Source organism: Mixophyes fleayi, chromosome 5 (genome assembly GCF_038048845.1).
Source record: "Mixophyes fleayi isolate aMixFle1 chromosome 5, aMixFle1.hap1, whole genome shotgun sequence".
Lineage (NCBI taxonomy): Eukaryota > Metazoa > Chordata > Amphibia > Anura > Limnodynastidae > Mixophyes > Mixophyes fleayi.
The window spans coordinates 58,074,896-58,101,825 of NC_134406.1; the positions used below are offsets into that span (position 1 = coordinate 58,074,896).

Sequence of the window (26,930 nt, forward strand, 5' to 3'; positions counted from 1 at the left end):
CGGATGGTGTGCCATTGGTCACTATCAATGCTGATGGGTCTGAATATAGAACAAATATGCCTGTAAGGAAATCTCTAGAGATGCCAACCGCTGCCAGAGTGAAGGACATCAATTTTCACAATATTCTATTGAACACAATTTTTTGCATCAAAAGATAGAAGTATAGCTGGAATTCTTTTAGCATTTATATAATAAGATTTATTTATTGACAGGTTTTCATATACCACCTACTTATTGATCTGTGCCTTACAACCCCAGAGGAGCTTACAATCTATATTCCCTACAACATTTTTTCCCCCAGCACACTGCTATAGCCAGCAACAGATCTGCCATTTCTACTGTAGATAAAAATGCAAAAGTCTTTGTTGCACACATTTGCAAATGTATGTTTAAGCCATCCGCCACGCCAAGGCGCTTTTGCTAATAGGATGGTCCTACTCTAAACAATGAGAGTCCCATATATTTGGGCCATACATATGTGTTTTTAAATTGAGAGCCAACTTACCAAAGAGGTACCCCAGAAGCCTCCAAACAGCAATTCAGTGCCAGTACCTCCTCTCAGCTACTGACACCAACATGCCTCTCAGACAAATACAGAAGTGGAAGCTGCTCAAATCAATTTATAGGCCATAACAGGTGCTTGAAAGGGTGGGTTTATCCTGCAAGGAACATACACACAACATTTTGTCCCCCAGCACACTGCTATAGCCAGCAACAGATCTGCCATTTCTACTGTAGATAAAAATGCAAAAGTCTTTGTTGCACACATTTGCAAATGTATGTTTAAGCCATCCGCACAGGGATTGAAAAATATATAGAAATTTTAAACCTTGCTTATTTTAATGTTTTTATCCAGCTGTCGTCTTGTAATAAATTATGTTTTTACTTTGATTTGTGTTGCATAATATACAATAAGAGAGCTTTCATTATCAATACATATGGATATGCAAACTTGGTTGTTTTCTGGATTAAGAGAAAAACAATAAGTCAGTATAAAATCCCCTGTAAGAAATTATTGTGATCAATTAATTTTCATCCCATGGTTTGTATTTTTTTTACCTTTACTTTTGTTACTAGCTGGTAGCAAATTCAGTTATTTTAGTGTCAATAAATTTACTGACAGTTGGAAACCCTGACTATACCTAATAACCTTCCCACTACGTGTAGGTCTGTTAGAGCTGTTTTTCCTGCCATCCCCAAACATTTGTAATTGTGTTTACAAACCAAATGTAAAGCTTGTTTCTTTCTTTGTTCTCCTGGAACATACAGTCAATTACATAAATATTGGGACATCAACACAATTCTCATAATTTGGGCTCTATACACCACCAATATGGATTTGAAATGAAACTAACAAGATGTGCTTTAACTGCAGACTTTCAGCTTTAATTTGAGGGTATTTACATCCAAATCAGTTGAACAGTGTAGGAAGTACAATGGTTTCTATATGTGTCTCCCACTTTTTAAGGGACCAAAAGTAATGGGACAAACTAAACAATCCTACATCAAACTTTCACTTTTTAATACTTTGTTGCAAATCCTTTGCAGTCAATTACAGCCTGAAATCTTTAAGGCATAGACGCTGGAAGGCGTCTGGAAGGCCAGACGCTGGGTTTCATCCCTGGTGATGCTCTGCCAGGCCTCTACTGCAAATGTCTTCAGTTCCTGCTTGTTCTTGGGGCATTTTCCCTTCAGTTTTGTCTTCATCAAGTGAAATGCCTGCTCAATCGGATTCAGGTCAGGTGATTGACTTGGCCATTGCGTAACATTCCACTTGTTAGCCTTAAAAAACTCTTTGGTTGCTTTTGCAGTATGCTTCGGGTCATTGTCCATCTGCACTGTGAAGCGCCGTCCAATGAGTTCTGAAGCATTTGACTGAATATGAGCAGATAATATTGCCCGAAACACTTCAGAAATCATCCTGCTGCTTTTGTCAGCAGTCACATCATCAATAAATACAAGGGAACCACTTCCATTGGCAGCCATACATGCCCACGCCATGACACTACCACCACCATGCTTCACTGATGAGGTGGTATGTTTTGGATCATGAGCAGTTCCTTTCCTTCTCCATAATCTTCTCTTCCCATCACTCTGGTACAAGCTGATCTTTGTCTCATCTGTCCATAGGATGTTGTTCCAGAACTGTAATGGCTTTTTTTAGATGTTGTTTGGCAAGCTCTAATCTGGTCTACCTGTTTTTGTGGCTCACAAATGGTTTACAGGGAGGAGACCAGCCACCACACTAGCCCCTCCCCCTCTCGCGGCACCCCCCCACCCGCCGCACGTGTCGTGGGTGGGGGGGGGGGGGGGTGCCGCGAGTCGGGGGAGGGGGCCACAATTTTTTTTTTTATATATTTTTTTTTTTACTATGTGCCACAGAGGGGAAGGTAGCGGGCGGCTGCTGCGCCCCCTTGGGCTTGCGCCCTGGGCGACGGCACCGCCCGCACCACCCTAGTTACGGCTCTGGTTTAGTATGACCCTTATGACTGGTTAATTGGCCACACCCACATGACAAGCAGACAATGTCACAAACAATTGGCCAGACCACAACCAAACCCCACCCATATGATATCATTAAAGACACAGTAGTCTCAGGGTATAAAAGAGAGGGCTGGGAGCCCACAAATCATCTGCTCCTGGCTGAAGGCAGATTGGCTGCTACCATGCCCTTTCAAAGAAAACAAAAGAAGGGCCATATGCCCAAACACTGGGCAGTGACCCTCCAGAAGAGGATACGATACACATGGCAGAAGAAGCATGTGATCATTCCAAAAGACACAAGGAGAGGTAAATATATATGTTCCAGGTGCTGTATAAATTACAGTCTAGGCCAGTGTTGTACAAGATTTCCTTAACAAATTCTGCCTACCATGAAAAAGTGAATCTTAACCCTAATAAGCTGTTATTTTTCATTGTTGCAGGTTACAGACCTAAACGTCTGTCGTTTTCGAGACGAAAGTCATGATGATGAAGGAGAGCTGCTCCACCTCCCCTGACCCTAAACAGACACCTGACCTGACCCCAAAGAGCAATCAGAAAATGCAAAAAAAAAGAAAATAAGAAGAAAAGGAGAAAAAAATAAGTTATTCAGCGTGCAAGGCTTAGTTACACTGATAGTGTCAGTTTTCTTCTGCATGGGACCATTGCCATTAAGTTCGGTAGCATTTAGGTTACTCTAGGTGCAGTTAAATAGCATAAAATAAAAAAAAAGCAGAATTTGGTCTCCTGTGATCTTTTAGGTATTAAGGGGATTCATTTACATGTTAAATGCATGCTGCACAAATGGTGCAGAATAAACATAACTTTAAAAGTCTTAATAAAAGAAGACTAAAGTCTAAAGATAAATAAAGAATACTTAAAATACATAATTATACTGCCCAGCCACAAAATTATAAAGGGGCGCCACAAAGCCAGAACAGTTTGTAATCTAAAACAAAGGGGAGGAAAAATTCCATGATATACTTGTGAATATCTAATGTAGCGAGCTCAGGGAGGACAGAAACCTCCCGTGGAGCAGAAGGGCAAAGTAAGGGTTCAGTAACCAGACTGTAGACCATGGACGAAAGCGGACATCTTTGTCTAGTACCGTTTCGGATATTAACCCTGTCGGATGGTGTGCCATTGGTCACTATCATTGCTGATGGGTCTGAATATAGAACAAATATGCCTGTAAGGAAATCTCTAGAGATGCCAACCGCTGCCAGAGTGAAGGACATCAATTTTCACAATATTCTATTGAACACAATTTTTTGCATCAAAAGATAGAAGTATAGCTGGAATTCTTTTAGCATTTATATAATAAGATTTATTTATTGACAGGTTTTCATATACCACCTACTTATTGATCTGTGCCTTACAACCCCAGAGGAGCTTACAATCTATATTCCCTACAACATTTTTTCCCCCAGCACACTGCTATAGCCAGCAACAGATCTGCCATTTCTACTGTAGATAAAAATGCAAAAGTCTTTGTTGCACACATTTGCAAATATATGTTTAAGCCATCCGCCACGCCAAGGCGCTTTTGCTAATAGGATGGTCCTACTCTAAACAATGAGAGTCCCATATATTTGGGCCATACATATGTGTTTTTAAATTGAGAGCCAACTTACCAAAGAGGTACCCCAGAAGCCTCCAAACAGCAATTCAGTGCCAGTACCCCCTCTCAGCTACTGATACCAACATGCCTCTCAGACAAATACAGAAGTGGAAGCTGCTCAAATCAATTTATAGGCCATAACAGGTGCTTGAAAGGGTGGGGTTATCCTGCAAGGAACATACACACAACATTTTTTCCCCCAGCACACTGCTATAGCTAGCAACAGATCTGCCATTTCTACTGTAGATAAAAATGCAAAAGTCTTTGTTGCACACATTTGCAAATGTATGTTTAAGCCATCCGCAACGCCAAGGCGCTTTTGCTAATAGGATGGTCCTACTGTAAACAATGAGAGTCCCATATATTTGGGCCATACATATGTGTTTTTAAATTAAGAGCCAACTTACCAAAGAGGTACCCCAGAAGCCTCCAAACAGCAATTCAGTGCCAGTACCCCCTCTCAGCTACTGACACCAACATGCCTCTCAGACAAATACAGAAGTGGAAGCTGCTTAAATCAATTTATAGGCCATAACAGGTGCTTGAAAGGGTGGGGTTATCCTGCAAGGAACATACACACAACATTTTTTCCCCCAGCACACTGCTATAGCCAGCAACAGATCTGCCATTTCTACTGTAGATAAAAATGCAAAAGTCTTTGTTGCACACATTTGCAAATGTATGCTTAAGCCATCCGCCATGCCAAGGCGCTTTTGCTAATAGGATGGTCCTACTCTAAACAATGAGAGTCCCATATATTTGGGCCATACATAGGTGTTTTTAAATTGAGAGCCAACTTACCAAAGAGGTACCCCAGAAGCCTCCAAACAGCAATTCAGTGCTAACTCAGGATAACCCCACCCTTTCAAGCACCTGTTATGGCCTATAAATTGATTTGAGCAGCTTCCACTTGTGTATTTGTCTGAGAGGCATGTTGGTGTCAGTAGCTGAGAGGGGGTACTGGCACTGAATTGCTGTTTGGATGCTTCTGGGGTACCTCTTTGGTAAGTTGGCTCTCAATTTAAAAACACATATGTATGGCCCAAATATATGGGACTCTCATTGTTTAGAGTAGGACAATCCTATTAGCAAAAGCGCCTTGGCGTGGCGGATGGCTTAAACATACATTTGCAAATGTGTGCAACAAAGACTTTTGCATTTTTATCTACAGTAGAAATGGCAGATCTGTTGCTGGCTATAGCAGTGTGCTGGGGAAAAAAATGTTGTGTGTATGTTTCTGGCAGGATAACCCCACCCTTTCAAGCACCTGTTATGGCCTATAAATTGATTTGAGCAGCTTCCACTTCTGTATTTGTCTGAGAGGCATGTTGGTGTCAGTAGCTGAGAGGGGGTACTGGCACTGAATTGCTGTTTGGAGGCTTCTGGGGTACCTCTTTGGTAAGTTGGCTCTCAATTTAAAAACACCTATGTATGGCCCAAATATATGGGACTCTCATTGTTTAGAGTAGGACCATCCTATTAGCAAAAGCGCCTTGGCGTGGCGGATGGCTTAAACATACATTTGCAAATGTGTGCAACAAAGACTTTTGCATTGTTATCTACAGTAGAAATGGCAGATCTGTTGCTGGCTATAGCAGTGTGCTGGGGGAAAAAATGTTGTGTGTATGTTCCTTGCAGGATAACCCCACCCTTTCAAGCACCTGTTATGGCCTATAAATTGATTTGAGCAGCTTCCACTTCTAAATCTATATTCACTACCAGACAGATACATAGACAAGGGTTAATATTGTCAGAAGTCAATTAACCTACCAGTATGCTTTAGGGATGTATTAGTATATTCCAGTTGTTCCCAAACTTTTGCAGTTCGCGGCACCCTTAGAGTCTCCAAATTTTTTCAAGGCACCCCTTCAAAATAATTATTGAGCAGTCCTGTTTTAGAAGTAGTTAGGTCAAAAAATTATAATAAGTATTTAGGTCAGGACAGAAATACTTATTTAGTTGTATGCAAAAATGCCCCCTCTACATCCAGACACACTGCCCCCTCTGCATCCAGACACACTGCCCCCTCTGCATCCAGACACTCTGCCCCCTCTGCATCCAGACACTCTGCATCCAGACACACTGCCCCCTCTGCATCCAGACACTCTGCCCCCTCTGCATCCAGACACTCTGCATACAGACACTCTGCCCTCTCTGCATCCAGACACTCTGCCCCCTCTGCATCCAGACACACTGCCCCCTCTGCATCCAGACACACTGCCCCCTCTGCATCCAGTCACACTGCCCCCTCTGCATCCAGACACTCTGCCCCCTCTGCATCCAGACACTCTGCATCCAGACACTCTGCCCCCTCTGCACCCAGACACTCTGCCCTCTCTGCATCCAGACACACTGCCCCCTCTGCATCCAGACACACTGCCCCCTCTGCATCCAGACACACTGCCCCCTCTGCATCCAGTCACACTGCCCCCTCTGCATCCAGACACTCTGCCCCCTCTGCATCCAGACACTCTGCATCCAGACACTCTGCCCCCTCTGCACCCAGACACTCTGCCCTCTCTGCATCCAGACACACTGCCCCCTCTGCATCCAGACACACTGCCCCCTCTGCATCCAGACACACTGCCCCCTCTGCATCCAGACACACTGCCCTCTCTCACACTGCCCCCTGTCACCTTGTCCCCCCTCCTCTGCCCTCTCTCACGATGTCCCCCTCCTCTGCCCTCTCTCACGATGTCCCCCTCCTCTGCCCTCTCTCACGCTGTCCCCCCTCCTCTGCCCCCTCTCACGCTGTCCCCCTCCTCTGCCCTCTCACGCTGTCCCCCTCCTCTGCCCTCTGTCACGCTGTCCCCCTCCTCTGCCCTCTGTCACGCTGTTCCCTCCTCTGCCCTCTGTCATGCTGTTCCCTCCTCTGCCCCTCTCACGCTGTGTCCCCCTCCACTGCCCCTCTCACGCTGTGTCCCCCTCCACTGCCCCTCTCACGCTGTGTCCCCCTCCACTGCCTCGTTGTCACTCTCCTGTGCCCCGCTGTCACTCTCCTGTGCCCCGCTGTCACTCTTCTGTGCCCCTCTGTCTGCCCCGCTGTCACTCTCCTGTGCCCCGCTGTCACTCTCCTGTGCCCCTCTGTCTGCCCCTCTGTCACTCTCCTGTGCCCCGCTGTCACTCTCCTGTGCCCCGCTGTCACTCTCCTGTGCCCCTCTGTCTGCCCCGCTGTCACTCTCCTGTGCCCCGCTGTCACTCTCCTGTGCCCCTCTGTCTGCCCCGCTGTCACTCTCCTGTGCCCCTCTGTCTGCCCCACTGTCACTCTCCTGTGCCCCTCTGTCACTCTCCTTTGCCCCTCTGTCTGCCCCGCTGTCACTCTCCTGTGCTCCTCTGTCACTCTCCTGTGCCCCTCTGTCTGCCCCGCTGTCACACTCGTCTGCCCCACTGTCTGCCCCGCTGTCACTCTCCCTCTCACTCCTCTGCCCCGCGCCAGACATAAAAAAACAACAAAGAACATATAAACTTACCAATCTGCCGGGCGCCGGGACCCAACAGCCTCCTCTCTCCCGCAGCTGTCACTGAATATCGACGTCAGTAACAAGCTGCTGCGGGAGAGAGGAGGCTGCTGGGTCCCGGCGCCCGGCGTATTGGTAAGTTTATGTGTTCTTTGTTTTTTTTTTATGTCTGGCTCGCAGCACCCCAGCGACAGTGCCGCGGCACCCCTGGGAGCCGCGGGGCACAGTTTGGGAGCCGCCGGTATATTCAATGCACCCATTTGGTTCCTTACACTAGAAATGAGTGGGGCATACAGAATTACTGTGAAGAAGGCTTGCATGGTCATCTAGATAATGTCACTGTTAAAATGTCAATCATCCGTTGGGATCTATTCCACCTCCAAACAATACTCAACACTGCAGTGTGCCAGTTACTCCTTAACTAATCCAACAAAGCATACTACCTTTATCTCTCACAGAGTGTCAAGAACATTTTGAAAGTGTCCTTAGAGAATCAGACTTACAAAGGGGACTGAAAGGCCAGGTGAGTGAAGAAGGTTATTATGGGATCAGCATACATGCTGATCCCATAATCATGTTGTTTATGGGATCCCATAATCATGTAGTCATGTTGTCTGTTGTCAGGAAGAGAGAACAATGGGCCAGGGAAGCTTGCTTATATGCAGCTTCAGTTTACAAAAACACTGATGATGTCACTATGTACACAGACAACACTTAGAGAGGTCTTCATTGGTCCAGGGTTAAAGATGTTCCAGTTGTCTGCTGGTCATAGGTCAGTTCAATTGATCTTCAACAAAGGGTGGGGGGGCAACTTCCCCCAACTGTTGTCTACATGTCTTCCCGCCGAATAACCAGTTCAAACTAACCCACCAAACAAAGTACTTTTGAATATTAATCTCATATTGTTCATAACTTGAAACGATCGCTACTTTGTTGAATCTGGGTAATGCTGGTGATATAAGCTTTAATATGAGACTAAACCAATAACCATTTAATATGAGACCTAAACCATTGATACCTTTACTATAGTTTTATCTGTATATAAATAATCTCTAATACATTTTACTAATAAATAAATGTGGATTGGAACCTTAATAAATGTATATTATTTACAAGTGTTTAAGTGCAAATGTAAATGTGTGTGTTATTAATCCGTACATAACATGTGGCGTAATAATCAAAATCGCATGGTAAAACATTATTAATTAATTTGGCTTACTTCATCCAACTAGTTGACTTCCACAATAGCAACCAAACACATTCTAGTTATCATTTATTTAGTACATTCTACAAAATAACAGCTAGAATCTGATCTCCACTTTTTCAAACCCTAGGTTTAGTAAATATACCCACTGGACTTTCCCTAGAAATTATGGATAGTGGTTATCTATACCAAAGCAGAATATCCCTTGCAAGATTGTTCAAGAAAATGAATCTACAAACAGATTGCAATTAGAATTTGAAAGGAAGAACCATACACAGTTTATAACATACCATGGCCAGGGGTCTCCTCCATACCCATAATGCTTGTGTCCTTTTGCTTCTAATGGGGGAGGTTCTGCCTTTGGTCTGTGATTGGGTGGAAGAGATACAGCTCCGATCCCTCCATATTCTCTTTCTCTGCCCCATGGGACCCTTGATGACGTTGGTGTTGATACAAGATACTCATGATATCTATAGATTAGAATTATTACAATAATTATTTGATGAATACAATCATATATTTAAGTTACTAACATGCTGCAGCTGTAAATCACATTTAGAAATGGCGTTGTTAACTAATATGGGATACTTTGTGCGAAGTAATTAACCCCAGCTACTCCCTGTATAAGTTTATTTTACTTCATGTTTCTATAAGCATCTAATGAAACATATGGAATTGAGTCATTGTACACAGAGAACATTGTTTTTCTGGTCATGGCCCATGTTCATGTTTTCAATAGAGGGACCATATATCAAAAAGAGGCAACCACGTCATAGCTACATTGCCATGGTTTTAGCAAGTTTTACAGAATACAATATAGAGCAGAAACCTCAGGGGAATTTATTTAAAAAAATTGCTATATGATCATCAGGTTACCTGCACCAAATTATATACGGTATATATATATAGTAATTTCTTATAGAATGCAATTCTCTATGATTCTGTTTTGATGCATACAGTAAACAATACTGCCAACAGTGGCATTTGCATATAATGAATATTTCATACATGAAAGAGAAAATATGGTCTACGCCTAGTTAGTAGAATACAGTTAAATAGATACATTGGGCCATTAAGGAGAGCAAAGCAAATAAAAGGAGTAACTTTGTACCTTGGCAAAACCATGTTGCATTGGAGGGGGATGTAAATGTAAAATGTGGGGGCAGATTTATATTTGGGGTAGGGCATGTCCTAGATCAGCTTTGAATGGCAATATAAAAATAAAGCTATCAAGTATTTGTGTGCTACATTAAAAAGCAGCCAGTATTTAACTTATGTGCAAAATAATAATCTAATTTGCACCACTTGTATTGTAACATGGTTTGTCTAGGATCAGATTTACTCCTTTTTTGATTTGCTCTCCTTAATGACTCAGGCACATTATCGTTTTTGTGTGTGAGGGCTTGACTCATGTATATAAAATTATTTTTTAATTTATTTGTACCTGCTAATGTCTCTTTAAGTGACACAGGGAGAGTTGGCATCCAGTCACTTTATATTTCATAGACCTGACCAGTCTTGAGTTGATCAATGTCTTAGATGTTTCCAGGAACTGCTAATGTTCTAGCAACAGACATGCAAACATAACTTACCTGCATCAGACATACAGCATTCCAGCACATGATACAATTGTATACAGTGCAGTGATTCAGAAATGTACAGAGTGAAAGAATGTATCAATCCTTCCATAAAAGGGCAATGAGGGGAATGTATAAACCTGAGCCAGCAAGAAATATTGGTAAACAAATGCAAAGAAATTGAGATATTAAGTGCAACGCATTTACCATTGAGAATCGACCTCCCTGTATTGACTATTTACAAAAATATATTAAAGTGTCAATTATAACCTATTTTCCAACTTAGGAGCCCAAGAACTAGGAGGCAGCAGATATGATAGTGATGTGTTTAAGGGCTGAATACTATACAAAAATGTTGTCATTAAAAATAGTTTGCTTATTACTAATCCATTAAAAGCAAATCGACCTATAAATCACCAGTTTTGCAGACCAACCCCAAAAAGTGTCACAAGTCACAAAATCACCAATATCTCAGTGTTAAGTGTAAAATATGGTAAACCAAGAAGATGAGAAATAAAAATATTCTTCCATGCATGTACATGTATTCAAATGAATGGGCCCATTGAAATGAATAGGAAAACCTCTAGGCCAGCTTGGATTAAAGTATAAATAAAAAATTAGCTTTGCCCTGAGTGTTGGGGGCTTCCGTTCAATACCTGCCATTACAAGTAGCAAATGTGGTAAAATAGGGGACATTTCAACTGTATACAGTCAACGATTAGTGAATGGGTAGTTTTTATGGGGATTTTGCTTTCTTTCATTTTTAGCATTTGGACTATGACTGTCACCATTCTAGCAAATATAGTGAATTATCTTTCGTCATCGTGGAATAGAGCTGACAGGAACAGAGGCACAGTGTCTAATGAACCCCTGGATAGCACCAGGGACCACTGCAAGGGGGTTTGGGCTCTGCTGCTGGTAGGTTCGTAGGTCACAGACTTGTGTCCTGACTCCAGGTCTGACAGGCTGGGATTGGTTAACTCAGCTGGGACTGGTTCACAGACGGTCTGCAGATTGCCAAATCAGATAGCAGTTTCCGAATGTTTTTAATGGACGCTCGTCCTTTCACAAATGCCACCGTATTTTCCTGAATCATCATTGACAATATAAGTGCCAGTCCACCAGCTATTTTCTAATTAATCAGGTAAACTGGTCAGTATGGATAGACAGCAATAAATCAGTTCTCTGTTGCTGATGAATAAATAGATCTGCCATAGGACCTGTTCGTTCTCCTTTTAGTATATTAAACTCATTTAACAGCCCATCTGGCCCTGGCTTTTTGCCTCTGCTAGCAGACCCAATTACTGCCCTGACCACCTCTGGGAATATTGCTGCATCTACGGCGTCCAGCTGCTCCTCAGGTAATCTGGGCACCTGAACCCCTGGCTCCCTTCTAGGTCTAGTATGTGAACAGTGTTTAAGGATTTATAATATTGAGTAAGAATAGCATTCCTTTTTGGTTGACTATTTACATATCTGCTCTCTGTATCCCTCAATATGCGAAATTTGCAAGAAGCCTACCTGCTTTGTTTCCTTTTCTGCAATAGTTCTGCTCTCTAAATAGTCTATATTTCTAATTTATCATACCAAAGGTCGCATGTGGATTTGGCCTCAATTACTCCTATCACGTATAAGGTCCTATGTAAAATCTTTCCGGTACTTCTCATTTACTTTTCTGTACACTTTCAATTAATTTATAATCCCCCTGCATATAACACAATGCGCCCCTTCAAAATGGCTTTTGCTCTTTCCCTAAAAGTTTGTTACAATTATTCTATACCTATTTGAGCCACAAACCCTTTAATGGTGCAATCAAATTCTCCTAATTTGTCAAATATCTTAGAAAGCACCAAATTAAGGACTCCCCAGAGAGCTCTCATCCCTCAACTCTATCTCACTGGAGAATGATCTGAAATTTCGACATCATGGCTCGTGACTTGTCTAGTAAAATGTATGATAGCAAATTATAGTCAATCCTGGGCAATTATCCCTGTTAATGTGAATAATGTTCAAAGTGCCTTTCAGATGGATGTCTCAGCCTCTTGGGATTTAGGGAGTTAGCAGCATGAGTTTTAAGTGCACATTGCTGTCTCTTTGGCTTTGTTTGTAGTATAAACAATTTATCCTCCAACTATCCATCTGCTAACAACCTCAATTTTCCCTTGTCATCATTTGGACTATTATATATATATATATATATATATATATATATATATATATATATAGTGGAAAAGGTAAGCACAACAGGATCTGTCCAGCAGGGAAAGGAGTTTACACACAGGTGCACGACATGGGTGTGATTGCTGTTGTGTGTTTGTGAATAAAAGGATTGTCGGAGCTGGTGGGCGGGGCTTCAGACGCTGAAGTGTGATATTCAGAGAAAAAATTAGGTTTTTTTTGGTGTGCTTCTCTGTTTTCCTTCTGTTTGTTTTGTTCCTACTTTGGAGGTAAAATGTATCAGCTGCTACTCAGCTAACAAATTTCAAAAAGCTGACATTTACAAAGCAAAACAAAAGTTGGTTGGAACCCGACCGTAATACACTGGTCAGAATGTTAGAAATCCTGGCAATCGACCATTGCGAGCGGAACCTAATTCAGGAATTACAGTGATGGGTTCTACAGACCACCCCTCAATTGTTTGAGGAGCTTACGACAGCTATTGACCATATTACGCTGTCAAAAATATGGCACGGACAGTTGAAAAAGTTGTCAGGCCGACTCCAGGTGGAAACCAACACCAGAGATTGGGACAGACTACAAAGTGACCCCAGCGAGGTGTTTTGAGTATGGCAAGCAGGTGCACTTCCGGAGGCCTTGTCCAAATTGGCCAGAACCGATGGATTGCCTGGTGGTTCGGCAAGATCCAAAGTTCCCTGCTTGTTTCACCATGTCCTCATGCAGAGGGGGAATCCACTGCTGTTCCAGGTGACTGTCATGATATGGCAACAGGCGGTGTAAGCGTTAGTAGTGAAGTCACCTTGGTATCTGTCACCCAGCTACTGTGGGTGAAAGTCCTATGCATTCACGGGATTATATTCATCTGTGTCAATCTTCCCATTACTGTGACTGGACCAATAGTGCAAGTGATAGCTGCAACAGCCCCAAGGCTGCCATACCCCCTTAATCTGGGGCGAGACTTTCCCCTGTTCCAGGAAATTATAGCCGACCTGATCGGTCAGGACATTTGGCAACTGATTCACTGGCTGGACGTACAACCCTACTTTATCCTATCCTTCATACCTCAGAACTGGAGTTAGAGACTGTGAAGCTGCAATACCTGAAGCCTGAATACTAGGCTTAGGCTGGAACTGGGCCAACGTCACATTCCATAAGACAAGAGAGAAAAGTCCTAGCTGGAGAAAGTTGGGACGAAACAGAAGCCCTGCCAGAGGGTGAAGATTGGTCCGCAATATCTAGGACTATGCAACTCCAGAACTTTGCTAGGGACCAACTTAATGATAGTGCTTTGGAAAATGCTTAGAAATACAGTATGTGGTGGAAGTGAATGGAGTGTGGAAGGCTGAGAGACCGGCCAGGAGAGAATCTTATTTGATAATAAAAAAGGATCTGCTATATAGGGTGGCGGTTGTACAGGAGAAAACAGTTCATCAACTCTTCGTGCCAGAGGTACCTTTGGTACTAACAACAGCCCATACACATCTTTTGGGGGGGCATCTGAGAGAAAGAAGACTCTAAATCGGGTGCTCCTGTGGTTTTCCTGGCCAGGAATCCATATGGCAGTCAAGAGATACTGTCAAGCCTGCCCAGAATGCCAGCAGATGGCACCTAAACATGACTATCAAGTTCCCCTGGTATCTTTTCCTATAATTCCAGTTCCATTCAAGCGAATTGCCATGAATTTAGTGGGTCCCTTAGACAAGTCTACGTGAGGGCATCAATATGTATTCGTAGTTCTTCATTACGCTACACGATACCATGAGGCAATTCTGCTAAGGACGATTATATCGAGCACTACTGCAAAAGAGTTACTGTTAATGTACACTCGACTTGTAATCCCAAAAGAAATCCTAATGGATCAGGGAACTCCCTTCATATCAGGATTAATAAAGGAGTTGTGTAAATTGCTAGGGATGCAAAGACTACAGACCTCGATTTATCACCCACAAACCGATGGTTTAATAGGACCCTTAAGCAAATGATTAGGCGAGCCGTGGCTCAGGATAAGAGAGATTGGGATACCCTGTTGCCAGAACGAGCAAGCTGTGGGCCCTGGTGCAGGGAAGTGGGGAGGTGGGAACGGGGGCCCACGGCTCGCTAGTTCCAACCCTGTGCAGTGGGCTCCATTATCTCCATGGGCCCTGGTGCACCGCACCTGCCGCACCAATGGTAGTCTTGCCACAGGTTGTTACCCTATCCCATGTTCGCGATAAGGAAGGTGCCTCAGGCATCAACAGGGTTCAGTTCCTTTGAGCTTCTGTTTGAGAGACAAACCTGCAGAGTTTTGGATATCCTCAAAGATGATTGGGAACTGCAGGGACCCAAAGAGCCAAATATAATACATTTTGTATCCCAGTTATATGATCAACTACAACAGATCGGTCTGTTGGTAAAACAACATCTACCGGAAGCTCAGGGAATGCAAAAGTAGTGTTATGATACCCAAGCCACCTTATGCACCTTAACTCAGGTAAAAAGGTGCTTGTCCTGGTGCCAACTCAAGAGAGCAAGTTGTATGTGCATTGGCAAGGCCCTTATGAGGCTTTTTTTCAACTATTCCAGGGCGCATCAAGATAATTGAACTTGACATTGTCACCCTACCAGGGGTTATAGTTAACCAGGGGCCATATAGGATACCTTAGGCAAAAAGGGCTGCAGTGAAGCAAGAGGTGGAGGACATGTTGCAACTTGGGATAGAAGAGGAGTCCACCAGCGAGTGGAAAAACCCCATAGTCCTTGGGCCATATACTTCTGTAATGATTTTAAGAAACTAAACAAGGTGTCTAGGTTTGACACATATGCAATGCCACAGGTAGATGAGCTAGAGGGGAATCTGGCCAGTAGACAATATCTGACTATCCTAGATTTAACAAAAGGGTAATACCACACACTACCTCAATCAAACCCAAAATAGCCTTTTCGACACCAAAAGGCCAGTACAAGATATTACCGTTTGGCCTGCATGGGGTGCCAGTCACATTCCAGTGGGCAATGGACAAATTGTTAAAGCCTCACCAGGAATACGCCACCATTTACCTTGATGACATAGTTATCTACAGTCAGGACTGGGAGTCCCATCTTCCCATGGTGGAGGCGATTTTGCAGTCATTAAGGCATCACAGCTTTACGGTTAATCCCCTGAAGCGTGTGCTAACAATGGCAGAGGCTAAATATCTGGGTTATGTGGTCAGTCAGTGGAAAGTAAAACCCCAGGAGGATAAGGTAGAGGCTGTGAGGAATTGGTCTAAACCAGAGAGAAAGTCTCAACTGCGGGCTTACCTGGGGTTGGTCAGATATTACCGACAGTTTATTCAAAACTTTACTACCCGAGCCGCCCCATTGACCGAATTTCTTAAAAAGAATAACCAAGACAAATTAATTTGGTCTGAGTCTTCGGATGTTGCCTGGGAAGACTTGAAAAAAGCCTTGTGCACCGCAACAGACCTACAAGCACCTAATTTTAGGGAGAGGTTCTTTTTCGCTTCCAGGACTGGACTGGGGCAGTATTGTCCCAGAGGGTGAAGGAAAGGATGACGAGACACCACTTCTTTTCCTCAGCCGTAAACTCCTCTCAAGGGAAAAGAGGTATGCTACAGTAGAACAGAAGTGTTTGGCATTAAGTGGGCAGTAGAGGCACTCTGGTACTACCTACTCAGTAGAGATTTCACCCTGGTTACCTACCGCGCCCCATTACAGTGGATGTACACGAATAAAGAGGTGAATGTCAGGGTTACACGTTGGTTCCTGGTGTTACAACCTTTTAACTCTATGGTGAACATAGGCCTGGGACTCTGCATAATAATGCAGATGCCCTGTCACGGAGAGACACGCGCCTCAGGGCGGCTGATTCGCCTGGTTTGGCAAGGCCAGAAGAGGGGGAGTTGACAAAAAGGATATTTTTGCCAGGATAATAACCCACTTCAGAAGACCCAGATATCTACCCCATTCAAAAGACATAATCGGTGTGTTATCTTAATAGTATAATTTCTCTCAGCAGGACCCACTTTTCTTGACTCAATTTTAAGGTCAATTTGAATAGGTAGAGTACCTTACTATATTCCGCTTTCATCTCCTGACCATTCAACAGTCCCCAGTTTTGAAGTTGCCTCCTAGGACTGCATGCAGTGTCGGACTTGGGCATGAAGGGCCCACTGGGGAATGCAACAATAGGGGCCCACCAAAGGGGGTGTGGTCAGCCATCATAGAGGCGGGACCAGACACTAGAGGGGGAGTGGTCAGTCCACGAAGGACAGCTAGCACCATAGTGTAGTATGTAAAGAATGCAGTGTGTGTATAAAAAGTACACAGTGTTGACCTGCCCCTTAGATTGGGCAGAACAGTCACCAAAAATCAGGATTGTCCCACTAGACCAGGATTGGCTAACCTGTGGCACTCCAGGTGTTGTGAAACTACAAACCCCAGCATACTTGCCAATATATAGAAGCTTATTGCTGGAAGGGTATGCTGGGACTTATAGTTTCACAGCACCTGGAGTACCACAGGTTAGCCAAGCCTGCACTAGACTCAGATCATTTGACAGACTGTCCTACCTGTTGTTGTCACTTTTAACACCTGTGGCTGCTGGTTTCTTTAGTTGCAGCTTGTCTGGATCCTGGAATGTTGAGGGCCGGCCCTATTTGGAAAAAATAATGGGTACATTTAGAAACGTCAACCATCCCTGCCATTAAATAAACAGCACCCACATTCAATTATAGACCCAAACCAACTCAGCATTTAAGGTCCCATCACCCCCTCCCTATAGTGTTCTCTGTGCAGCCCCCCTCACTATAGTTTAGCATAGGCAGCCCCCCTATAGTTTAATATAGATAGGCAGCCCCCCTATGCCACATAGTAGTGCCCCCAAAACAATGTTATGCCACACAGTAGCGCCCCCAAAACAATGTTATGCCACATAGTGCCCGAAATGTTATGCCACAGTGCCCTAAATGTTATGCCACATAGTGCCCGAAATGTTATGCTACATAGTTCCCCAAATGTTATGCCACAAGTGCCCCAAATGTTATGCCACATAGTGCCCCAAATGTTATGCCACATAGTGTCCCAAATGTTATGCCACATAGTGCCCCAAATGTTATGCCACAGTGCCCCATATGTTATGCCACAGTGCCCCAAATGTTATGCCACATAGTGCCCTCAATGTTATGCCACATAGTGCCCCCAATGTTATGCCACATAGTGCCCCCAATGTTATGCCACATAGTGCCCCCAATGTTATGCCACAAATGGTTAAAAAATATACTTACCAATATCTTGCTTGCTGCAGGCTCTCTGTCCTTCTCTCTTCTTCAGCGGCGGCGGCAGGTGGGAAGATCAGGGGGAGGGGGCAGGTCACATGATCGCAGCTGCGATCGCAATTGAGCAGCGGGGACGCCGGGTTCTCGTGGGGGCCTCCAGGTAAGCTCTGCCCACGTGTAAAAGGGGGTGTGGCTGTACGGTAGCCGGGCCTACCGGTGGTTTAACCGGTAGTCCGCTGGGCCAGTCCGACACTGACTACATGTGATAGCAGCAATGACATGATGGCGGTCACTGCTTGGATGTATTAAGTCAAAAACGTAGACATAAAATCCGTAAATGCATCCACATCAAGATACGCTTTTGGCTCTACAATCACCTTTTCCCTAAGTGCCAGCATACCCAAGCAGCTTATGGCTGCCAGAGCTAGCTAGGACCAGTAGTGCCACAGAAAAAAAAAGGCTAGTTTCTGACATTTAACTATTTATCAACACCGGGCACAGTTTTCTTTCTTATAGTATCATCAGCGCAGCCTTTCATAGCCTGGTGCTGGTTCTGGCTTTTGCGTCTCCTCGCAATTGCTGCAATCAGTCCAGGCTATAAGCACTGGAGCTTGGATGACTTTTCCGGAATGAGGGGTGTGGATTGGGCCTGCTATGTTTATTTATATTTATTCTTTTTTTACACTGCAAAGGTCTGTGCTCCAAGACAATAGGTTTCATTCCGACTGTGAACACTGTCCCACCTTCGATATGCCTGGGCGATCTGCCTGGCCTCTGTGGAAGTAATTATTTCTACAGTTCCACATTTCCTTTGGGAAGCTGATGCTGATATTAGAAATTCAAATGTAATTTACAGAAATGACTGAGCAAGATTGTGTTTTCCTTCAGAAATATATGTGCTGAGCACCTGCCATCTAATTAAAATTCCAAGTCATAAATCACCATTCAGCTCTTCCAAACCATTTATTCCATTTTTCCCCAGGCTGGACCTTTCATTAGAGATCAAAGATTCACTGTGATGTAACAAGTGATGCAATAATTCAGAGTAGATGCTTTCATTTAGACTGGAACAAATGACAGACCTCCAATGGTCATTTTATGTCAGCTGCCAATGACAGTTTCAATATTATATATTAATATAGGGTGCATATAAAACCTGGTAAAGCTATGTAACAAAATAGAATCACCTGCTGCTGTCTAGGACCAACCTTATACATGAATGTATAAGGTCACTATTGACCTTATACATTCATGAAATGAATGTATTCATGAAATGAATGTAGTGAAACTACAAGCCCCAGCAAGCTTTGCCAGTAGATAACTAGCTGATAGCTGGCAAAGCATGCTGGGGCTTGTAGTTTCACAACACCTGGAGTGTCACAGGTTAGCCATCACTGATCTAAGACATGCCCTACCCCAACTATAAATCTGTCCCCACAATTTAAATTTATCTCCCCCTCCAATGCAACATGGTTTTGCCCAGGTGCAAAGTTACCCCTCTTCTATGCTTTGCTCTCCTTAATGACTCAGGCCCTACATGTGTAACTCTAAATATAGATGCATTGTTTTGCTCTTGCGCTGTGCATCAAAGTGCATTTTTACATACCATAATAGGTGAATCAGTCTCTAGATGTGTGTCTAGGTTTGCAGGCAGGAGGAACGTGTGTAATGTCACATCAAAGTCCAACCGTGTATCACTTTAGGATCACTAACCTCATTACAAGTCTTCTGTTTTTCATCTAAAATACTTCTCAATTTTGCCTCATTTATCTCCGAAGTTAATCAAAATGTTGAATATACATCTTTATTGAATGTGTCACTATTGTGGGTTTTACATTTTATTTATTTTTCTTGGACAGACTGTGCCAAAAGATGTGCTTCTTTTCTGTAGTGCAACTGGAAGGTACAATATGCATCCAATTATATGTATATGAGAGGTGGGGGAAATTCAAGTGATGGTGCCTACTTGACGAAGCAAGTAATAACCCTAACTCGCCACCCTTTTATTTCATTCTAATAATATCCACAAATCGATATCTAATTTTTTACATAGGTCCATATAAGAAGGTGCAGCCATGCGCCTACCATGTAGAGGAGGGTAGAAGCTACATTTTTAATTTAGTCTGATGACCAACAGATTGCCCATTCTTCTTGCTGTCTTTGATCTTATCCCACCTGTTTGTTGTACACCATCCGAGTGGGTTTCTTACTTTTAAGATATATCATTTTAATGGGCTGTCTAAGGCAAGTCAAGGAATGTTGTGGCCTCATATGGGTCATTTCTTTGCTAGTAATAATTAATTTTTAAAAGGCACTGTAGCCATGGTTCTATGATTACGTCAAATGAAGCATTACCTATCTGGGTCCGTTCATCGCACATGGGTCATTAGGGGAAGGACTGGAGCAGAATTGGGAGAGACGAAGGTTTGCGTTTAGCAAACAGCCCGGTGGCCCAAACTTGATTGCAAAAATTTGACCTCAATCATGAAGGCAGTAGGTTATCTCCTCCATGGCTGTAACATGCCAGATCTGCTTTTTAAGTGCGGAGAGAGACAGAGAGGAGGTGTTCTTCCAATTCAAAGCTAAGAGGGTTTTGGCTGCTGCTAAAATGTATGCAGCTAGTTTCCTAGAGAATTTGTCTAGATCTTGTGGGGGATAACACAGCAAAAATACAGACGGATTCTTTGCCACCAGGGCCTCAAAGAAGCTGTTCAAAAGTCCAATTTGCATCTTTGCCACCTATTGGCTCTATCCATATGAAGCTTGATACAGGTAATGCAAGGACTCCCATCCAACAATAAGGGGTTAAACTCAGCTTTAACCCCTATTTTTATAGTAGCTTTTGACTAATGTCTGAAATCCTTAATGCATTCATTGTTCATCTCCTCCTTTTATGGGATGTGTTCAGTTTTTAAGTTAGCCTGGATAGAATATTCTGTAGCCAATCAGATCATCAGAATGTTCACAACTTTTTCTTAATTAAATACAAATAAAGACCGACAATAATTTAAGTATTCACCCTTTTGCTAAGATACACCTAAATAAATAAATAAATAAATAAATAAATAAATAAATAATCATTTGAAAATTTAAATATAAATACACCTGTGCCTTAGGTGTCCCAAATTGGTTAATGCAGTTCCAAACAAGAGCTTCATCATATAGTTCAAAGCAAATCCAAGAAAAAGCACTAGAGGAAGGATATAAGAATATTTTTATTATCACATAGAGCTCTAACCCACATCATAAAGAAATGGAGAGAACACAACTGTCAACTATCTCAAACAGGCTTTCTTTCAAAACATCCATGTGAAAAGGGCAACTTCTCAGGGAAGCCACCAAGAGGTCTATGAAAACCAGGGCCGGATTAACCCGAGGTCTAACTGGGCTGCAGCCCAGGGGCCTCGAGCATCCAGCGGGCCCTTGACAGAGCTAGCAGCATTATTGATCGGGCCGATCAATGCTGCTGAGCCTATTACTGTCCTTCCGTGGTGCTCAGTAATCTCCTTACTGAGGAGATTTCGTGAGAGTGTCACGAGATCTCCTCAGTAAGGAACTTACAGCACACTGTGGAAGAACAACAGTGACAGGAGAAAGTAAGCGCTTGGGGTGGGCAGCTAACAGGGGACGGGCGGCTAACAGGCTGGCCTCATGGGGGGGCAGCAGGCGGCTAACAGGCAGGGGCCTCACGGGGAATGGGGGCCCCCCTTAGCCTAGGGGCCTCCATTCCCTTAATCTGGCCCTGATGGAAACTCTCACAGGGTTAAAGTCTTCCAAGGCAGAGATGAAAGAAACTGTCAATGAGACATCAATAGCTGGACACATCACAAATCTAAACTCTGTGGGGAGAATTCAATGAGCCGCGATGTTCTAAGATTTTTACTAAAATCTCCGGTGACATTTCCGTGCGCTCCATAGAGGTGCGAGGAAAAATGAGAGGCTATTTTACTGCAGTAACGGTAAAAAAGTGCAGCTGCGATGTTCTGTGGCAAAAATGACACATTGTTGAAGAAAACTCCCGAAATCTCACATGATTAAGTGTGCCAGAAAGCATGCTGAAGACCCACATTTCAAATGAAGGAAAGCTATGGTTCGATGAGACCAATATTGAACTTTTTGGCCTGGACAGTATATTTGCTATAAAATTGCCTAAAATGACATATCATCCCAAGAACACTACTGTGGTGGCTGTGTAATTCTACGGGGATGCTTCTGTTTTAGGGATTGTAAAACTTCTCAAAATGGATGAAGCAAGATATATACACATCTTGGAGGAAAACCTGCTATAGTCTGGAAGAGACCCAGTGGGAACATATTTATATTACAGCAGGACAATGACCTGGCACAAGCCACATTGGAATGCTTAAATAGCAAAAAAATAAAAGTACTGGAATTGCCTAGTCAAATCCCAAACCTCAATTCCATTAAGAATCTGTAGAATGATGTGAACATTTGCTGTTCACCAACTGCTCTCATTCAGCCTGCTGGAGCTTGAGCACTATCGCAAACAAGAATGGGTTAAAATTGCAGTGTCCCAAAATGCACAGCTGGTAGAGATTGGGCTGCAACTGCAACAGAAGGTATTTCTTCCTATTGTTCAATCAAGTTGGTAGAACACTTTGTAATCAATTATTGTCTGTTTTGTATTTAATGTTTAAAGATAAAGCTTTATATTTGTTTGTTTTATTATTTGACATTTCAGTGTATTTATTTTGATCAGTGTAAGAATCCCAAAATAAATCAGTTTTGATTCGGTAATATAAATAAATAAAATGTGAAAAATGTCAAAGGAGGTGAATATTTTTTTTATTGCCATATGTTGTCTTTGAACATGTCAATATTTTAAGAAAAGAACATTTGAAGAAAATAGTTAAATATGTTTAAACCCCCCTCTCCCGGAGATTAACCCTAGAGTAAATGTTTCTAAGTTTATGACTTAGTTGTAACATGTATATGAAGAAATTATAGATGGCTCTGCACTTACTAGTTCTTATATCTATTGCTAATACATTTTCCTTTAGTATCAAATCACAGGTTTGTTGGGTGACAACTGAGCCTGCAGGGTTTACCTATAAATCATTCACATTGACAGTCGTCTGCATTGTTCTAAATTGCAAAGTAATCACTCAGCTATAGAGAGAGAGAGAGAGAGAGTTTCAAAACTCTTAGGATCAAAGACAGTTTAATCTCTCTCCACACCTCCAATATAAAGGATTTATATTATGATAATAGATTTGGTTACATAATTTTGTATCTGTTCAATAAAATGTAAACACATACTAAGCCTAGGCTAAGTTATTCATATTGCCCAACAGTTTTCTATAAAACAATTCTGAATAAAATAAGCACCACCCGGTAGTGGACCAAACCCCATTGTAGGGGGCGCAGCTGCTATGGGGCCAGCAGGTAAAAGGAATCTGGCAATGCCGGGCCGCCCCCACCTCTGAGTCCTCTGCTCGGCTCTCAGAAGAGCAGAGTGGAGGCTTCTTCTGAGCATGTGCAGAAGAGTGGGGCTTTACCGTGGATGTGCTGGACCCACACACACTCAGAAGGAGGTAAGAGTGGCATCGTTGGGTCCTTGCACAAATTTTGCTATAGGGCCTGGCAATCCACTTTTCCGCCCCTGGCGCCACCTCAGTCAGCCCAAACTGATCCACTTCCAACAAGCCACACCCCTTCTGGGGTCTATGCATCAAGACAGTCCTGAAAAAATCCAGACTACAAGGAGGCATGATTACTGCATGAAATGGCTTTAAACTGAACTGACTAATACACAGTAAAGTATATGAAACTAAACAAATTCACAAAGGAACAAGGAGACTTAAGAATCTATTTATTGATATTTGGCAATACCGCTGATTTATTCTCCTATTGCCATAATTTACTATTAAAATTTCACGAGTCAGCTGAGCACCTCTGACCCAGCTATCTATTTCACGTAGTGGAACTGAACACCCAGACTTAGGCTTTCAGTTCCACTTATTAAAAGAATAAGAAAAAAAATAGTAAAAAATAGATAAAAATATGTAAAAATTGTTTTTAAATATTTTAAAACTATTGATGGATAAAAAATGCTTTATTATTTCATTCATTATCTTGTGTTATGATCATCTTGAGATGGTGATAACAGAAAAGGGATTGCAGCACTAACACTGCTTTGTTAAATAGACTTCCCTGCATTGTGAAGCTTTCACCGGCAAGACACGCCGATTCTTACCACCGCCAATAGCACTGCTGTCACCGACGATGATCCCGTGATATATAGGGTGAAGCTTTTCACTACATAATGTGTTACACTGTACAAAATAGAATAGTAACAAATCCTGAACTTTCATCACATTTAAATTGCCCCTGTAGATCAGAGATGCTCAAACCCATTGCTCAAGAGCTACCAGCAGGTCATGTTTTCAGGATTTCTTTCTGTAGAAATTAGCTGGGATAATTACTGACCCAGAAAAATACATTAACTTACCCATGGACGTTAAAAGAAATCCGGAAAACATGAACTGTTGGTAGCTCTTGGGGACTAAGTTTGAGCACCTCTGCTGTGGATTACACACAGTGAAGGTAGCCATTTTATGAACTGAACCAATAATTAGTGACATCACTTAGACATGAAGCACGTTGTTTGCCTTCAGTGAGTGATAGATGCAATTCCAGTGTTTGTAAATGAAAGAAATTTGTTGTAAACCTGAGTTCTTGACTCATCCAATGGAGAACTGTTCGAGGTGTCACCTGTCATCCGCCTCATAATTCTCCAGTCATCAAGATTTGGAGAATTCAAATTCTGAAGGTCTGTAGGGCATGCAGTGAATCCCTTGGGTGGGACTACCACTGTTCTGACATTATGTCAAGATGTGTGAGATAAGGACACATAAAATAAAATAATTATTTTTTTGCATCCACTTTATAGATCTAATTATGGGCACTAACAGTTTGCTAAACTGCACATCCCTGCAGCACATTTTTTTTGGGTGTTTCCAGAAAATAGACTAATACAAACTACACATTCTTTAATCTGCCATCCGAGGGACCTAAGTGTCCTGAAAGATTGTGGTCATTTCTTTTCAACTACATTTGCCTTTTCTCCTTTTATCTTATTCCTACAGTTAAAAAAAAATCCTTATTTTGGCACAAAACAGTAGAAGTAGTACCAATAAAATATCCAGGCAAGGAGAACCTGAATTCCAATATTACAAGTGCTCTGAATAATTTTACTATACCATTGTACTAATTACATAAATGAGTTCACTAGTTTACTGTAGCATTTACTGACATTTGCTCCAATTTTTTACATTTTTTACAGAAGTGTATATTGTATAGAACATATTAATTATGTTCTTGGTTGAGGCACTAAATTAAAATTGATTACAAATAAAGTACAAAAAAATCTTATGTCAGCATTTTTTAGTAAGTAAACCTACACCCCTCAGTGATAACTGAGCATTTCTGAGCACAATCACATACACAAGTGCAGTAATAAATGTAATAAAATGTCGAACAAACTATAATAGATTATTGGAAAACATTCTTACCGTTCTGGGGATACTGTGGGACGCTGAAGAGACTGTTGAGGTGTCAAGAGCTCAGATGACTGTAGTGTTGGGGAAAGCAATTGGGCCCCCTCATTCTGCCTGTAGTAATGGGACAGGTCATGCTGAACTTCCATCCTTCATATTTCAGCTGGGCACTCTCTGAAAAGGAAACTGTAACCAGATATGATTCCAGGCTGAGAACACCTACTGAGACACACACCAACAGCACTACACATGCATCCAGGATACAGCAGGATCCGCCTACAGTACTCTAATTTGTCACCTGCTGAAAATGGAATAATTTCATGGTAGCAAGCAGTGACTCTGTGATTACTTACATAAGTAAGCTGTAAAGTAACTACACAACACACAAAAGTACTTTCCAGTGGACACAATGTTTTTATACTAGAGAGGAGTGTACTGTAACTAGCTAGACATAAGCAAGTGACTAAGTAAATTAGATATTGGCAGATGGACAGAGACAGGAAAAAAAGACAGACGGGCATCTAACTGGGTGCATATCCAGAGCTAGGTGGATTCTGGTATATTTAAGAAGACTAACATGTGGCTGATCCAGGGTTAGTCGCAAAATGAGAGGAATTTACCCTAAAAAAAAACGAGCATGAAAAAATAACATATTTCTGCTCATTTGCAGAGCCGTACACATCTCCAGATGCGTTTGCCACCACATCAGCAGCATTTGCTCCTAGTTTACAACAATCATCATCAGCGCCTCTAGCAGGTGCAATGTGTATTTCTGCCGGTCTGCATGAACTGTATTTGCATAAACAGGCCTTTACTGTACTCAGCCAAGAACTCCCTCCCTCCTCCATCCCACCTCACCAGGTGCGTGCAGGCATAAGTGCAAGAATCTTACAACACTGCACAGGCATGTGCCCAAATTCACAGAGCGATTTCCTACATGAAATACTACACAAACTGGCATATGTCCTATTCTGTATCAGCCCCCATAGCTTTAGTATACAATAGCACAAGATATACAATGTGATATAAGAATCTCACATGCATACAATGTTTTATGCACTTTTTATGGTTCCTTTCAGTACTGCTTATTACAATATAGACACATACAGCCATTTTTCTGCAGACTTTTTAATTAACATAACTGTGAATTAAGTAAAAGAGTGTGTTGTTCGCTGTTTCGGCGTGGGGATAGAAAATCATATATTAATGTATCTTACCATTAAACTAAAGGACTGATTTCATGGAAATTTGAGACATTTGGCCACTATCACTGGAAACTGTCCCTGAAAAATGGGGACAATTGTTGATGGAGCAGGAGATCCATGAACACGTATTTTATGGCTTAGTCATGAGAGTCCTGGAATTAATATGTTGTTCCTTTCTTCATACCACTCTAACTGCATGCCATTTACACCTGTTGAGGAGACGTTCATTGATGTTATGTACATTTTATAAAGGGTAAGGCAGGTGTAGGATGAGGTAGAGACATTATATTATAAATTGAAGCCTGAGGTGTCCTCAACTTCTGCGCTGCCACCACCTTTTTACTGATCTGCCACTACCAGCTCTTTTGCCCTGCTATACCATTCTATCCTCATTGGTACAGAAACTGGCACAGCCTACCTTCCCAACAAGG

The 26,930-nt window shown here is 42.5% G+C and overlaps 1 protein-coding gene across 1 annotated transcript in view; it reads right to left on the minus strand.

Moving 5' to 3' along the window:
- SPMIP4 (sperm microtubule inner protein 4) overlaps positions 1-25,443 on the minus strand; it is a 66,388-nt gene extending 40,945 nt beyond the window's left edge. Inside the window, exons 1-2 of the mRNA XM_075211443.1 lie at positions 25,310-25,443; positions 9,055-9,234 (exon numbers count right to left, since the gene is read on the minus strand). Coding sequence (XP_075067544.1) covers positions 9,055-9,234; positions 25,310-25,443 — 314 coding nt within the window. The remainder of the gene's footprint in view (positions 1-9,054; positions 9,235-25,309) is intronic.
- Positions 25,444-26,930: the final 1,487 nt, after the last annotated feature.